Source organism: Chaetodon auriga, chromosome 16 (assembly GCF_051107435.1).
Source record: "Chaetodon auriga isolate fChaAug3 chromosome 16, fChaAug3.hap1, whole genome shotgun sequence".
Taxonomy (NCBI): domain Eukaryota; kingdom Metazoa; phylum Chordata; class Actinopteri; order Chaetodontiformes; family Chaetodontidae; genus Chaetodon; species Chaetodon auriga.
In genome coordinates this window covers 20,345,431-20,362,049 of record NC_135089.1, presented here as the reverse complement: position 1 = coordinate 20,362,049, position 16,619 = coordinate 20,345,431, and the positions used below count along the sequence as shown (strand labels likewise).

The window sequence follows — 16,619 nt, the reverse complement described above, 5'->3', positions numbered from 1 at the left end:
CTACACACAAAACTACATGTAGCTTCGGGGAGGCATCACACTTTATTTCATTTGCATGTCTCTCCCCCAGCTGCAGTGCCTGTATTCATAAACTGCTTCTGACCTCTTTTTTATTTTAAAAAGTGCAAGAAATTGAAAGAATTTCAAATCCACACAATAGACTAAATGTGAGGTAGTGTTTGACTTTTTCAGATTAAAATAACACAAAAAGCAATTCCTTTGCGCAGGTAGAGGACACTCAAGGACAGATTTGAAATCACTTGATGTAAACTGAAGCCACCCTAGGACAGGTGTTTGTAGGGGAGTCCATTAAAGCTGCTCTAAACAGTATACTAACAGTTGATCAAGTGTAACATGAAAGGAGTCGCTTGTAGTGATGAACTCAAAGAAATTAGCATCGGACTCTGCAGTACGGCTCAGCTCTCCAGAGCGTTTTAGTGTCTTTCAGCATGTTGTTTTGGTTTCAAGGGCGGCATCTTTGCTGTTTTGATTCAGTCTCATGACTCTCATCAGTGTAGTGTCCAGACACAGGCAGCTGTTTTCAGCTAAAAGCTCTGATAAACCCACTGTACACTACTTGCCCAGCACCAAACAGCAGGCATACAATGAGTGATTCGCTGGTGAACATGGTGGAAGACTGAGACACTAAAGAGACAGATATTTACATCAGGAGACCAGAGCAGAGTTAATAAGAGACCAAAAATTGGACTGACAATGTCTCAATAAGAAGGGTTAGCTAGTATGTTTGCTATATTTTACGAGGTAATAAAACCTTGAATAGATGTGCCCAGCGCCCTTGCTCTCAGAAGTGCAATGTCTGACTGCAAACAATTCTACAATTTGGAACGCAACAAATAGTGTTGTTGATAGTACAGTTGATAAGTAATGTTTGTAATTGTAAGGGGGAAATGTATGACCACCAACAAGCAACATCAGAATAGAATGGCTTTATTTGTTAAGCAATGTCAGGTTTCATGCACATTTTACAGGTACAATGTTAAGAATCACAACATTTCTGACATGTGCACTGCAGCACAGAGCAAAGGAGGGGACCTCAGTACACTGAGGTGAATGGGCCTGACGAAACAGTCACTTTCACCTGGACTGGGTCATGTCTCTACAATATGTGTGCTCTCAGAATAGTTTGAAAGAAGCAACAATCACATAACAATTCTGCACAAAGTATAACCAAGTTTAACCACTGGTACAAATGCATCACTTCACATTGTTACAACATTTCAAAACTGCCACAGGCGTTAAATAATACAAACAGAGACCTGGCACAGCTTAGATGTTCTGGTTCCTATTCACAACATGACGCAGAAATAAGCTACCAAAATGATAAACACTCTCACAAAGTCAACTTTCTCATGGAACAATTGTGAGGGGTGATGAGTTCAACCTCAGTGGATTGCACTCAGAGTGGAAGCGAGCGAACTGAAATGGCTTTTTAGTAATTTAGTAACTCCTTTAGTGATTTGTGACTTTACCTATAGGCTCCACCCATCGAGATTCATCTCAGCCAGTGAGATTTGGGCTGCCTCCAGTTCAGCTCTGCCTCCTCAACTTTCTCATTTTTCAGTCTATACATTATTATTTACGACTGTGTAGTCAGTACAAGTGCATTAATCATAGGTATGTGTATAAAACGACAGCACACACCCACAGGCACATGGTGACGATTCAGTCTGTTAAAAACACCATAAATAACCCAGAAGACTTAGGAAAAACATATAAAAAGCGAGGCATCACGCTTCCATCACACATTCAATGGCTGTAAAAAAGGACAAGATGAGCAGGGCAGGACTGTAAGTCTGACAGTATTCTGAACATAATGAGGGGCAGATGGGATGTAACACAAACTGAAATGTTATTTTACCATTATTAAATACCATTTTCAGCAATCACTGTCATCATGTGTCAGCAGGCTGACGCTGAAAATGTTGAGGGCAGAAAAGTTTGTAATACATATATATATAAAATATTATTTCTCCTGGCAACTCAACTAAAGATGCATTTCTGTTTCTTTGGTGGATGACCAGCATTTCAACTTTATCTTCATCATTAAAAATAAAAGTGATAAACACTAGTGCTTGTTTGGGTCTGACACCCAGAGAACTTCATCAGCTGCTCTGTCCAACTGTTACAGAAAGGAAACCTGACGTCACACAGTCAGCATTTTTCTAAAACAAACAAACAAACAAACAAACAAACAAACAAACAAACAAACAAACAAACAGAAACAAAACTGAAAATGGCTCAGTGAGGAGAAAACTGATTGGACTGAGCAGACAGTCATTTCTATGGCTAAACAAGCCTTGAGCATTTCTTCCTTCTCTTCTTGTGCAGTTTACGTCACCTGCACAGCCTGCTTTAGTCGAACTGGACTGAACGGGAGGCTGAGATGAGAGTGAGTCCCAAAGGAAGAAGCTAGTAAGTAAACACACCTTATTAATGTGGACATTAAAGCTGTAATGTTTGTTATTTATACCTGATATACAAGCCGGTATAGAAAGTTAATGTAACACAAAAACTGGATGCACATTTTACAGACTCCCTCCTCATTGAGAAATACAGACGGGCCGGTCAGGTGTTACCTGTCCTGGTTACTAATGCAAGTGATGCCTCTATATCACATCATAACTTCTCCATGCATCAAAAACAACACAACATCAGTAGTATTATATCACACTTAACAGCGGGTGCATTTTACAAATGTCGCTGCAAACAAACAGATGTACACACCTGTAGGAGTTCTGGCAGCTTTGCTGTAGTTCTGATGTCATCCTATAGTTACCTGTCTGTTGAACTAAAGCTCTACCAATAGACAAACTGATAAGGCCTGTACCGCATTCTTTCGTGATTATAGTATCAATTTGGGTGGCTAATGCTCATTCAGGTGATTATACCCTATTGCCCTCTCTGTTGTCTGTGGAAAAAACAAACCCCCTCATTAATGGTCTTGTTTCTGGTGGGTCAGATTTGTCACAGGAGACAAATTTCTCAATATTTGATGCAGACAAGGAGCTCAGTACTCTAATCTTTGACTTCATTTCCCTTTGACTTTGGTAATGCACTAGTCCACCTTGATGAGAGACTGCAGCGTGGATGAATGAGCTGACACGCTGCAGCTCTTTCACTCTCACTCCTATTCCTGTCTGAAGTGAAGCTTCACCTTAGAGTTCATCCTGTCTAATGTGGGCCCCGAGGTATTCAAACCACAGTCATCCAGCTCTTCAGTAGGGTCGTTAAAGTAGAGTATTGTTTCCAACAGAGTCATCTTTGCTCATATGAACTGAATGTGAGATGACGGAGTCACAGTCACGAGGCTGTATGAGAGAGAGAGAGAGAGAGAGAGAGAAGTGTCTATCCATTAACAAGACTTAGAGTCTATCGCCATGCAAATGTGTTGCAAGTAAAGGATAAGATAAGACAAAACTGATCCCACGCCAGGGAAATTAGGTTGTTACAGCCAGGAAGTATTAAAAATAGGCAAAAACAGTGGCAACAGTGGCATAGAAGGATAAAGATGTCACCATTTCCACCATCTTAGTGTTGCATGTTAGTGTGCCAGCATCCTCTACTTAGTACTAAAGTGTAGACATGTACTACACTCAGGGATCACCAAACTCACTTGGATACATTGTGTGGAAACTAGCAATGTTTGTACTATTGTACTATATTTTGTGCCAATCCATATATATATATATATATAACAGTGACACACATTTTATTTGGTGGAGGGCGGGCACTGTAAGCTGTGCAGCACATGCACACAGAATGCATCATCATCAAGACACAATTACTGACCAAATAACTGACTTACTAACAGACACTAATGGCCACTACATGTTGAAGCAAACTACAAAGATTCAATACATTAAGGAATATTAAGCATAAGATAATTAGCGCCAAACAATGACCCAGTTTAAGGTGAAAGGGTCGCTGTTAGTGTCAGTTCCACTCTGCAGCTCTGCAGCTCTACGCAGACTGTAGTAGACTTCACTCCCACGTTAGAGATTACTCCAGCATCCAGCAGCTACAGACACAGATATCTTTTTTGTTTTCGAAGCGTTGGATCAAACTACAGGTAAAGGTCAAAAACACTGGGCTATGCTGTGTGTGTGTCTGTGTATGAAAGTCCAGATATCCCATTCTGCATTTCTAATTACCTGCATTAAATGTGAGGTCTCTACTTCATCCCCACTTCTAGATGCCAGCAGTGTGTTTGACTGAAAGAGAGGGAACATCAGTTCAGTTCAGATGAACATGTTTCACCACAGGAGCAGACGGTTTGGACAGGTTGGTTGTATGGTTTGTTCACTTAAATATGCCCACGGTCAGTCTCAAAGGTACTTAGTATTACTTTAATATTTATCATGCCGCAGTCACTCACAAAAGGTTATGACACAAGTTACAAACTTCAAATACAGAACAAAACAGAAATGACGCAAACAGGATGTTTTAATATTCTTTTGTTCGTTTTTGCAGTTTGTGTGTATTATTGACACTATTTCCCACCACAATGTTTGCTTTCATTTCCGTCCCTCAAGACAGCCATTGTTTCACAATTAATGTGTGTCACGACAGTGTCAGAATTAGCTTGTAGAAACTTCACTCGATCGTTATCAGAGGTTGCAAACATGAAGTATTAGATGAAGCTTTAAGGCTGATGACAAAACTTTGTAAAAAATCAGCTCTGGGTCATGATGTCTCCTGTTATTGAGCCTTTAACATTCATTGATGCATTATGAAAACTAGTATCATGCATACATACAACCTAAAAATTGCTGAAGTTGACCCACGATTCTTTACAAACTAGCATCCAAATTCAATATTGCTTTTGGAAGATTTTGGAAAATCCAGTGTCTAAAAGAATCCCGGAACCCTTAAAGACAGATTCCCTGTGATCATCAGTATGGATTTGGTAAAAATCATTCAACTTCTTTGGCACTTTTAGAACTTACTGATAGAATACATAGACCCTTCAATAACAGTGAGCATGCAGCAGGTGTGTTTTCAGACCTGTTGAGAGCATTTGATACTGTTCGCCATTCAAAAATGTATAGATATATCTTCTGTGTATGTAGTATGCATGTATGTATGTTTAGAAGTGGCACAGTAACTATGGTCTTAACAGGCCACAATATGTTTCTATGGCCATTAATTAATGGTCAAATTAAACTTCATATTCATGATGAAGAAATAAAGCTTCATCAACATGTTTTTTAGGGATTCTGATTGATGATAAACTCACTTAAGGGGTTTATGTGCAGTAAGGTCATTAAATCTTTTGTGATAATGAGAAGTTTTTTTGGACATAATGCATGTTTACATTACATACTGTAATATCGTATGGGGAAGCTTTTTTCCAACTTATCTGCACCAAATTTAGCTGCTGCAGAAACTGTTTATTAGATTTGTGTCTTTTTCCAAAGCTGTCGTACCGAGTGCATCTCTCTTTTTTTAAACTGCGGTTGTTGACTACTTTTGCCATGAACGTTCTTCAAATCTGTAAATTTCTCTTTGAAGCCACATATTACAAGATAGAGTTACCTTAGTTTTACATATTATTTTGTTAATATTTCACAATTCCATCATTCCAAGTAGAGTTTTTTTTCTGTGATCAGGGAAAAGAACGCTCGACAGCAGACCTCTTCCCTTCCAGTCTGTTAATAATTCATTGCACTTAATGTGTTTTACTTGACTGTGACCATGTTTTGGACTTGGCCCAGTGACAGAGGTGGTTAAACATCATTTCCTCATTTTATCTTTACCCCCTGTGGTTAGATTAGTCATGCTCTTCATGTTTCAGGGTAAAAAGATCAGATACAGAGCAGCTTCATAAATCATCAGTTAGAATAGCATGGCTCAACTATCATGACTAAGCAAAAGTGGTTGTAGTTCATAACATCAATACTGGAGGACTACCAGGAAGACTGACTCCTAGTAAGAAGAAAGAGTGGGAGTCAGGTTGAAAAAAAATTAACAAGTACCTCCAACTCTGACATTGGATGAGCTTCAGATGAGGCTCCATTCGACATAAAGATTCCACTCTGAAAGGGAAATAAAAAATCATTTGTTGCCACACTGTGTAGATTGCTTTTTGCACCATAAGCAAGGTTTCATTTATTCATTCAAAGCACTGGTCAGATTTAAAAGGATCCTGAGAACAGGCTGAAAAGCAGAGCTCCTGTACCTAGTCAGCAATTTGGGATTTTTAAAGGGGGGGGGGGGGGGGGGGGGGGGGGGGGGGCACTCTCACCCCTAACCCTCACTTTAACTAATTAACTGTAAACATTAAATTACCTGATTAGCTGTAACTAATCTGTAGTCACATCTCTCCTACAACCTTTTGTTCCAGAGGTGGCTCGATCTGCTAAATCACTTACCGCCTACCCCTCAATGCAGCAAGGTGAGAAGTTAAACCACCGGAAGCCAGCAAAGGCAAGATTTCCTGCCCCACAATGCAGCAAGGTGAGAAGTTAAACCACTGGAAGCCAGCACAGGCAAGATTTCCAAGGGGTGTCAAATAACTCTTTAAACAATCAAGGAGCTTCCGCAGGGAAAGCGCAGCATGCACTCCAAGATGCTCTTGAGGCTACACTCCATCAGTGAGGCTCCTGAACTAGTTGTCGCCTGAACACCATTACCGTCAAGTAACAGACATGATTTTGCTCTCACTCACCAAGTCCGTGTGGTTTTGTCTCCTCTGAGGGCGCAGGTACAGGTAAAGAGCCACAGGCACGACCACATGGAGGACCACAGATATCATTAATAATATCTTCAGGGTTAAGTTTTCTAGTTAAGGAGAGATCAGAGACAACATCTGTTAATGTCAGCAAACCAGTAAAACTGCTTCTACACTGTGACAGTACATCATTTGACAAGATGACTTCAGTTAGCAGAGGGTGAGTACAATAAGTAACAAGGTGAGACCAGAGCTCAGAGGCTGCTGCTTGGTAATGTTAAGGGCTCCAGGCTAGTGTTAGGGCACCACAAAAAACGACTTGCAAAAAAAATGGACCATATATATGAAGCAATGCACATTAGTTTTAGCCCAGCTGACTTCTCAAGAGCAACCTATATATACTTGTCTAATGCTATCAAGGCAAAGATGGCTCGATTGACCTTTAAAAGAACACAAATGACAAAAAAAGAACTTTGCCTGAATCTTTTCCACACTTGACATTTGGCAAACAGCACCAGATGACAGCAAAAGCAGCTCTCGTGCAGCACGCAGGAAGCACTACTAGATTTAATCTCCCTCTGAGTGCAGCAGTAATTCGCCTTCCTCTGTCTGATCATGGTGTTTCCACATAGCCAAGCTAACTATATGCTGCCACACACCAACCATATTCATATCAACTCAAATGTGAAAATTTTAATGAGGGGAAAAAGGTTACCTGTGTTCTCTGCATTATTGTAGTCTATGGGGAGACAATAAAAAAACAATGTCAGTACACTGTAAGTACAATTTACAGTGTAAGGCAGGGATACCAATGCCAAGTTACTTCTTTCTACATCCTGCCTGCTTTTACAACACATGCTGCCATTTGTTACATGACTTACTTTGACCAGTATGGACCATGAGGCAGTAAAAGGCAGTAAAAACGTGCTATATCTAAACATGGGTATGGGTGTCTGTCCACTACAGCACTCTCGTAACATCTCCCAAATAATGCCGAGACTAACAACAAGTCATTTCAGAACAAAATCCTGCTCAGATCACATGAGCAGACTTGGAGTTTATCTCTGTTTGTAAAGTGAAAATCTTTGGTTTTTGGACTGTTGGTCAGACACATCATTCAGCAGTCTGAAGACACAGTTGTGACATTTCATAGATTGAACTCTCTGACATATTTGTATTGACTCAAATGTATATTTCAGTTGAGGGAAAAAGCTAACCTGTTCCATCCTTGAAATGCGATGTTTGGCCTTTGGAAAGATGAAAGAAACTTTTCATTATAAATGCAAACATGCAGTGTATGACAAATTACTGTTGTACTTTATTCTGACTGATACAAATCTCATCAACCCAGGAATTTTTGTTTGCTCGTTTCAGATCTCCTCAGTATTATTCAAAGATAAGCAAACAATATTAAATCTAAGGACTTCTTGGGCGGTCCTCTAGAAAAGCTGCGAATCCCGAAAACGGTATGTATAAAAAATCACAAGGAGCAAGCAAGTCTCAGTCTACTATTCCATGTCCTCTTACTGCATGCAGCACCTGCTGTCAAAGGCAGGGCCCATGCAGCTACAAATGTTGTTTCAACCACTGGAAAACCATGGATTCATATATGAATTCATACATGCATAATAGATGCAGGACATGCACGTAGAATGCTGATTAATGAATGGAAATAGCTTTGTGATTTGTTGGTTATTTCAAGGCGACAGAGGGGAAAACAAAAAAGAGTGTTATCAGTCTAACACCATGGTCACACACCACTTAATTATCATTTATTGTTTATGGTTTGATTGAATCAGTTTGCCATGGTCTAGGGTTATTTAACCAGTGAGGTAGGAAACCAGACATGCACTTCCACACCTGATAAAGAGCTATGCAAAGCCGCTTCTGCATGGAAAGCATCCAGGACTGTCAAACGGTGCCAAAACAGTGTTAAAATTATTGTTATGGTCGTCTGCAACTGAATGTACTTACAGCACTAATTTAGCGCGCAAGCTAAACTTTTGATAAGAGCTATGTTTGAGGTTTTCTGATATATGATATCAATTACAAAAAATCAGTTAACCATGAACGAGTCTTTCCAGTGGCCATATAATGTTCCATTGACATATCTTACCATTGCCTCTGCTACCTGCACGCTGTGCGACTGTTGTTGGTGAGGACGGCAGTGATGTTGCTTTTAATGGCAGTGCGGTTGTTGCTGGCGCTGTTGGTGGCAACACTGTTGTTGCTGCTGTTGTTCTTTCTGGCGGTGTTGTTGTTGTTGGTGGCAGTGTTGTTGTTGGTGTTGTTGTTGGTGCTGTTGTTGGTGGCGGTGTTGTTGTTGGTGCTGTTGTTGGTGGCGGTGTTGTTGGTGCTGTTGTTGGTGGCGGTGTTGTCTGATCAGAAACTGCAGGCAGGCCATCAGTCAGTCAGTGATAGCATCTTACAGTATGAGGCAGAACTAATGATGTTTGTAGACTTGGGGAAATTTAAGACATTAAAGACATTAGTCAAAGGTACAGGAAACTCAAAAATGCCGGGTGAGTTTTCTCCAAGTGAAGTGTTAACTGGATATACACACGTGGTGCATGTGTAATGCTAAACAGCATCGTTAAATTAAGTCATCCCGCTCTCTGTCAGTGGAACATATGGTACACACAGGGTGAAATAAAAATCTTGTTTTGTCATTCACGGGTTGTTGAGTAACGTTGTACGCAATGGATAAGTCCTGTAACTGAGTGTTACAACAGCAAGCTACGCTCCATGGCTCTGTTGTTTCTGTGATCTTCATCTACATGTAAATGCAAATTGTGAAAGTTTGTTAAAGGAGGCAACAGTCTGTATAAAATCACAAGCCTATGTTTTATAGGAAATTAAATGAAATGTGTGTGAAAGCACCTCTGACATAATCAATAAGAAAAATATGATAAATCCAAACCAAACAGCTCAGCTAAGAACTCCTTCCTTCCAACTTCTTGTTCAATGTGTATGTCTTTTTTTTTCAATGCAAGTACACTGAGTGCAATGTTTAAACTGGAGACAAGCTCCCTGTGTGTGCACACATACTTGGCCAATAAAGCCAAATCTGATTCTGATTCTGAAATTAACAATTTTCTCTCATCTCCTGTCACAATGATGTCTAGAGGTCGGCAAGTATTCCGATCAACCATCCGTATTCATCATCGACCGTGAATACTGGCATGGTTTTTCATCTGTGTTTTGAAAACATGAATTTAGCTGCTGAACTTTTTAAAGAGGACTCCTGGGCGCATGCTAGCATGCTGGTGTTAGCATTTTGCTTGATTTTTTTATTTGATGTTTTCTGTAATTTCACAGTTTGCACATGAATACCTGCACACAGATATGAGAGAACCAAAGATCTACCTACAGCTACAAATAAAATAACATCAAGTGCACTTCTAAATCAAGTTTCCTGCCCCTTCATTTAAAGTAGCACTGAAAATAGTATTGTCAATGTAAGCCAGAGCATGCGCTGCTTAATATATATACACATATACACATGTCTACATGCAGTATATGCATTATGTAAATCATATGTGTATATATATATATCTCAATCAATGTGTGTTCTTGTGTACATATATGCGTGTACACACACACACACACACACACACACACACACACACACACACACACACACACGTTTAAAACACACGTGTGTGTTATAAAAGACTGAAACATCCCATTATACACTCAAGTCTTCATACACTTTGTTATGACACTCACAGCTGAGCTCTGGTGCATCCTACCTCTATCAATGGTCCTTGAGATGTTTGTATGTCAGAGTGAAAAGTCATGAAGTCTTGAAAATTGTCTGCAGACCTTTGATGTAGGATTGTGTCAAGGCACAGATCTGGGGAAGGATACAAGAATATTTCTGCAGCATTGGAAGTGTTCAAGAGCATGACAGCCTCTTTGTTCTCAATTGGTTTGGAACCACCAACGGTCTTCCTAGATCTGGCCGTCCAGGCAAACTGAGCAATCAGGGATGAAGAGGGCTTTGGTCAGACAGGTAACCAAGAAGCTAAAGGTCACTATGACAGAGATCCAGATCCAGAGCTCCTTTGTAGAGACGCTGAAACTTACAGAAGGACAACCATCGTTGCAGCGCTCCAACAATCAGGCCTTTATGGTAGAGTGACAAGACGGAAGCCATTCCTCATGAAAAGGCGAATGACAGCCCTCTGGGAGTTTGCCAAAAGGCATCTGAACGACTCTCAGACCATGAGAAGTGAAATCTATGTAGCAAAAATCCCAACAGCATGTGTGGAGGAAGCCAGGCACTGAGCATCACCTCATTAATACCATGCCTACAGTCCGGTGCAGACGGTGGTGGAGGCATCGTGCTGTGGGATGTTTTTCTGCTCCAGGCTCATCAGGATGGAGGCAAAGATGGATGCAGAAAAATACAGAGCAATCAGAGTGAATGTCTTTTCTAGAGTGCTCAGGTTCTCCAGCTGGAGTGAAGGTTTACAGTTCAACAAGACAACGATGCAAAGAAAACACAGGAGTGGCTTCAGGAAAACTCTGTGAAAGTCCTGCAGTGGCCCTGCCAACGATGTGAAAATGACTGACACGCCCCATCCAACCTGGCTGAGCTTGAACGATTCTACCAAGAAGAATGGGAGAAAGGTGTGTCAAGCTTCTCATTTCTGAAAAGACTTGAGGCTGTCTCTGCTGCCAAAGCTGCTTTAACCAAGTACTGAGTGAAGGGTCTGAATACTAAGTGTATGGAAATGGGACATTTCAGTCTTTTATTAGTCCATTTTTATTATTAAAAACTCTTTGCCTTGTCATTGTGGAGTGTTGTGTGTAGATTGATGAGAAAGACATGAACTGAATCCATTTTAAGACGAACATGCAACATAATGTGTGTTTGTTTTAAATGAGACAATATTCCCCACAAAACTCATGACTTCATAATCAAACAATCAGAGCAAAGATCACGCTGAAGGCTACATATGTATCCATGGTTCCCTGAGTGATCAGACTACATACATTTGGAATATGGAGGTGGTTTGGGAACAGCGAGCATAATTTCTGGGATGGCATGCTGATGGGACAACATCAACATGCACCTAACACTTTAACACTTCTAAACAAAGGGTGTGACTTACCAGTGTAGAGTCTTTCTGGATAGAGCTCACACACAGTCCCTAATAAAGAATCAATAATTCAATATCACTGATGGTCATGAACATATGAATATGAGTCAAAAAAAAAAAAAAACACTTGATAGAACAGAAACGCTCTGGTGCCTGCACACACACGTCTGCCTAGGCAGGCACAGTGCAGGCACACACCTTTCAACATGTGCATCACAGACCACACACTCACACTCACAATGCAGCATGTGCACTCACCGTATTCACAGCCTGTCATGCAAGAAAGACAGAAAAGCAAACAGTGAGTTTTACAGTTTTAACAGCACTTCAATTTTGCACTTTATGGACAGACTTTTCACATCTCGAGTCAAATGTCTCAGTTCACTGCAGCGAGAGAATTTTAGCTCCAACACCATCTGTAGTATCTGTATGAGTGATACCTTTAGGAATGGGTGTTAGGAAGGCTTTGGCTGTCAGGCACATGAAGTGATAGTAAGGGACAGTCTGAGAAGTGTCCCCCTCACACTTCTCACTGATGTTCTGTACCTTGACCTGGGATGGAAAGAAATACAACAATTCATAAGCTTGGCCCTCAGAAGAGTGAGAAAGTCACAATCCAAAAAAGGAAAAACAAACATGAAGGTGAAGAGGTGACGGAAATGGCAGTAAAAAGCTGGTGCTGTTCACTCACCGTTCTTCCAAAGCAGTGATACAGTATGTGGCATATCTCTCTTCCCCGCAGGCACTCTCTCTCTACAGTGCATTCCACTATGTCCTGTATTTGGAAGAGCAAACTTAGTCAGATGCAACTCAGCCCGGACCTTGTTGAAAAAAATGCATCGACATTCGCATGGAATCTGTTCCAGGAAGTTACCTTTGAGTGCTTTGTTTTGACGAGGGAGATGGTTTCTGTCAGATTTTTTGCCTTGAAAGTGGAACAGAGACGTGGACAAACAGAAGATATGGACTGTCAATCTTCATCATTATCATAATTGTTCTGTTCCTAATCACAGTGCTGCAGAAAGGTTACCAGGGGTCCATAGAGGGTTCCAAAGGGCTGTCAATTATTCACAGCTTCATCTAGTTTGATTGCTTCCATCATTTTACAGTGGTCACAGTTGTACTGCACAGTCTTGGCCCTTCTAACTGTTTCAGAAAGTGAGAAAGTGTTCAGAAAGTCTTCTTTAAAAGCAGCTGAGGTCAGCGGTGTACTGGCCATCTGGCATACTGGGACAACACACAGGAGACGGGGTTTGATTCCTGTGTGAAAGCCATATTCAGCGTTGGTTGTTCTAGGAAAGTAGTGATTTTAAGCTATGATCTTTTCCACAACCTTAACAAGTAGTTTTGGTGCCTACATTTAGCCTTGGCTACCAACTACAAAAAAGAACTACAAATTAAACATCTTCAGCTGAAATGAAGCAGCTCGGGGCTGAATGCCACAGACATGCTGTGCGGAGAGGAAAGCATTGTGAGACAGGGCAACAAACCATTGGTTTGGGTCTTTGGTATATGGAAAAATATTATGCTACTTTTAAGGGTGATAGATTTTGACAACATAGCCCTGTTTCAGACTTTTAAAGCCACTCTGTGTAGAATTTGTCAGATTGTTGCCTTGGAAGGATCCAAAAAGACACATTTAATGTTGTTGTACTTCCCAATAAAAAAAAACATTCAGACATATAAACCTCTGAAAACAAAAGCTCAGAGGGAGATACATTATTGCCTTAACATTTTCATTTTGCTGGTGTCCTACAAATGCAACAATTAAGCAACTGACCACTGTATTAAAAATAAAAAACTCATACCCATGAATTTATGTTGAAGTAGTCGTAACAGCCTTCTTTTGACAGGTTGATCTTGCTTAGGAACACCTAGCAGAAAGCACGTCAAATATGTATCATCAGTTACACCGTACCGTAATGCACAGTCTACCAGCTGACAGTGTTTCTAAATGTAACCCTTAATTTATCCACTTACAAAGACAAACAGGTGGGTCATGTATCTCCACGATGTCATGCTGCCACTGTGACCATCTAGACTCACACTAGAGAAGAAGCGGAAAACACAGGAAAGTTGAATTAACAGCAATATTTGAGTGCGTTGTTGGGTCTGTCACAAACCTGATCTCAAACAGAAGCAATGGCAATGGAAAGGGACGGCTCATAATGAAATCAAGTAACAAAAGAATCCATCAAACCATCGAATGACTGCTGATGATCTGCGTAATGGTGCACTTTGATGGATCAGGACACTCTCATCAGCAAAGAAATTATTTATCCTGCGATCTAAATGGACAAATGGACCCAGGCCATGCCAGAAAATCCATTCTGTTTCACCACTAATGGGTTTTCTAAATGCCACGGCACCACCAAGAGTCGCTACATTTTCACCAAAAGCACTCCAGTCGTCAAATTCATGCACACAATTCCAGCCAAAAAAATCTGCTTTGGTTCCGTCTGAACGTGCCTTCAGAGTTCTGCACTGCCATGTACCTGCATACATTAGAGACCTACTACAGCTCCACACCACCCTCTGGGCTTCCTGCTTGTTCCTCACTCCAGACTGCGTCTTAGAGGGTGTGGCTCTGAAACCAGGACACACCTGTCTTTTATTGTGGTCTTTTACTTTGAAGCCCTTCTCATGGAAGTCATCAGTATTTGGTACTTAAAATACATTGTGAAATGTAATGTATGTAAAAATTCCCAGCAGTTCAGTTTTGGGCAAATTTTAGCAGTGAATGCAGTACAAAGCTAACATGTCACAGAAAGAATTCCGAGGACACACAAGCAGAAACACATGTTTCCAAACTGCCACACATATACCCTGTTTATTACTATTCCTGTTCTATTCAAACTCATTTTACTGCACAAACCGAGGAACTGACAGGATAATATTTCACTGTGACTGTACCTGACATGATTACATGTCACAAACCTGATTTCTTACAAATTTCTGTATGAAATCTGCCCAAAATGAAACATTTTGCCAAATGTTAGTAATAAATGGGCGGATTTTTACTGTAAATCCTCTGCAATATTCGCCATATCAGCCAAAAGAATTTCATAAATGTTGCCTTAGATGTCAGGGGACATACTGATTTACAGACTCTGGATCACTTCTCAATCCAAATGCAGGAAAGAAGGAAGGAAGGAAGGAAGGAAAGAAGGAAGGAAGGAAGGAAAGAAGAGGCAAGAAAATAAATACCCGCAAAATAGCAAAACAAAGCTCTGGCCAGGCGGCTGGCTGACCTGATCAAGCTGATAGACTTAGATATAATACGCTAACATGAGGTTTCTCCTTCTATCTCCATGTGTTCTCACTGGCGTTCAAGAGGAGCGCGCGCATACATACATACACACACACACACACACACACACACACACACACACACACACACACACACACACACACACACAACATTTCCTCCAGAAATATTCCCTGGTGACTATGAGGAACTCAAGATTCGTGTCACCTGTCCCTCCTGCACACACGGCAGCCCTTGCAGCTCTGCAGATCTCAGGAGACAAAGCGCGTCAGAAACATTCAGAGAGCGACTGCGCGTCGGAGAGGTCTTATCCTTCACGAGTCCGGCAGCTCATGGACGGTCCCAGAAGAGTGAAATGAAAAGCTGAATGAAAAGCCATATGCTGGTAGGGACTAAGCATTAAAAGGTCTACGGTGCTGTGGGGTAGCTCCGGTGCTGGCACGCACTCACTGTCCTTCTGAAACTTTACTTTCACTTTCTACCTTTTCACACGCCAGCGCCCCCCTTTTTGGCTTTCTGAGCTCATCCCCGGGATTTCCAAACGAGGGCCCGCGTCACCACAAGCACATCAGAGTGAGCTGGGTCTTATGGTTGGGTGGGTGAATGGACCCTATGGATACTTCATCAGCTTTTGTCTCACCATCGAGGAGACATCCTCAGTTAGGGAGAGTTAGACGTTAGAATACAGGATAACAAACTGTGAGGTCAGTGATAAATGAGAAGTAGCTACAACTAAATATAAAATAAAAAGATACAAGAGTACACTGAAGAAAGTACAACCAAGCTGTCCTTCATCAAATGCATTTTTTTTTCATTCATGTAATTAGAAATAATGAATCTATATTCAAGATTCAAGATTGCTTTTATTGTCATTGAGCATGGCAATGAAATTTTCGTTGCAACCCCCGTGTGAAAAAGAAAAGATAATAAAATAAGATAAAATAAAATAAGATGAAACACATCTAGATAAAATAAACTCACAGATAACATAAATTCACAAATAAGATAAACTCAAAGGACATAAAAAGTCAGCATTTAAAACGTATATACAATATACATACATAAATGCAATGGTAAATATACATAAAATGCAATGGTAGTGTGTATACTTAAATGTTAAGTACACAGAAGGTGCGAGTGTGCAAAAGAAGTGTTCTCACAGTCTCTCCCTCCAATTGGTGGGAGTGACTGTGTGTGGCTATATGGGGGGGGGGGGGGGGGGGGAGAGAAGCTGTCCCTCAGTCTGTTGGTGGTTGTTCGTATAGTCCTGTACCGCTTTCTTGATGGAAGCGGTACAAACAGTCTGTGGCCCGGGTGGCTGGGGTCCGTGGCGATGGATCTTGCCCTCTTCTTGACCCGGCCTGCATATATAGAGTCCAGGTCAGGAAGGAGGCAGCCCACGATGCCTTGTGCAGTTTTTATCCCCCGTGCCAGTTGTTTCCTCTCCTGTGCCGTGCAGCTGCCATACCACACTGTCACACTGAGGCAGAGGATACTCTCGATCGTGGCCCTGTAAAAGTTCACGAGCAGCCGAGAGGAAAGTCCAGCCCGT

General features: G+C 41.1%; 1 protein-coding gene across 2 annotated transcripts; it reads right to left on the bottom strand.

The window, feature by feature from the left end:
• Window positions 1-939: 939 nt before the first annotated feature.
• LOC143333546 (uncharacterized) lies at window positions 940-15,503 on the bottom strand. 2 transcript variants are annotated; one of them, XM_076751619.1, is made up of 15 exons: window positions 15,275-15,503; window positions 13,780-13,846; window positions 13,608-13,673; window positions 12,674-12,724; window positions 12,491-12,574; window positions 12,240-12,351; window positions 12,058-12,069; window positions 11,812-11,850; window positions 8,808-9,080; window positions 7,909-7,938; window positions 7,407-7,430; window positions 6,689-6,801; window positions 5,997-6,056; window positions 4,173-4,232; window positions 940-3,329 (listed from the first exon to the last, which is right to left on the bottom strand). In XM_076751619.1, the coding sequence occupies exons 2-15, from the start codon at window positions 13,816-13,818 to the stop codon at window positions 3,249-3,251; spliced, it is 1,044 nt and encodes a 347-aa protein (XP_076607734.1). In that variant the 5' UTR covers window positions 13,819-13,846; window positions 15,275-15,503; the 3' UTR covers window positions 940-3,248. The 2 variants fall into 2 exon arrangements, with proteins under 2 accessions (XP_076607734.1, XP_076607735.1); XM_076751620.1 differs by lacking the exon at window positions 8,808-9,080.
• Between the last annotated feature and the right edge of the window lie 1,116 nt (window positions 15,504-16,619).

What these genes read in the sequence shown, in the direction of transcription:
- LOC143333546 (XM_076751619.1), bottom strand. Translation starts at nt 13,818, where the DNA reads ATGACATCGTGGAGATACATGACCCACCTGTTTGTCTTT. An exon ending in ATCACTGCTTTGGAAGAACG is followed by an intron (nt 12,352 to 12,490) that starts GTGAGTGAACAG and finishes TTTCCATCCCAG; the next exon opens with GTCAAGGTACAGAACATCAG. An exon ending in TCCAGAAAGACTCTACACTG is followed by an intron (nt 9,081 to 11,811) that starts GTAAGTCACACC and finishes GCCTGCCTGCAG; the next exon opens with TTTCTGATCAGACAACACCG.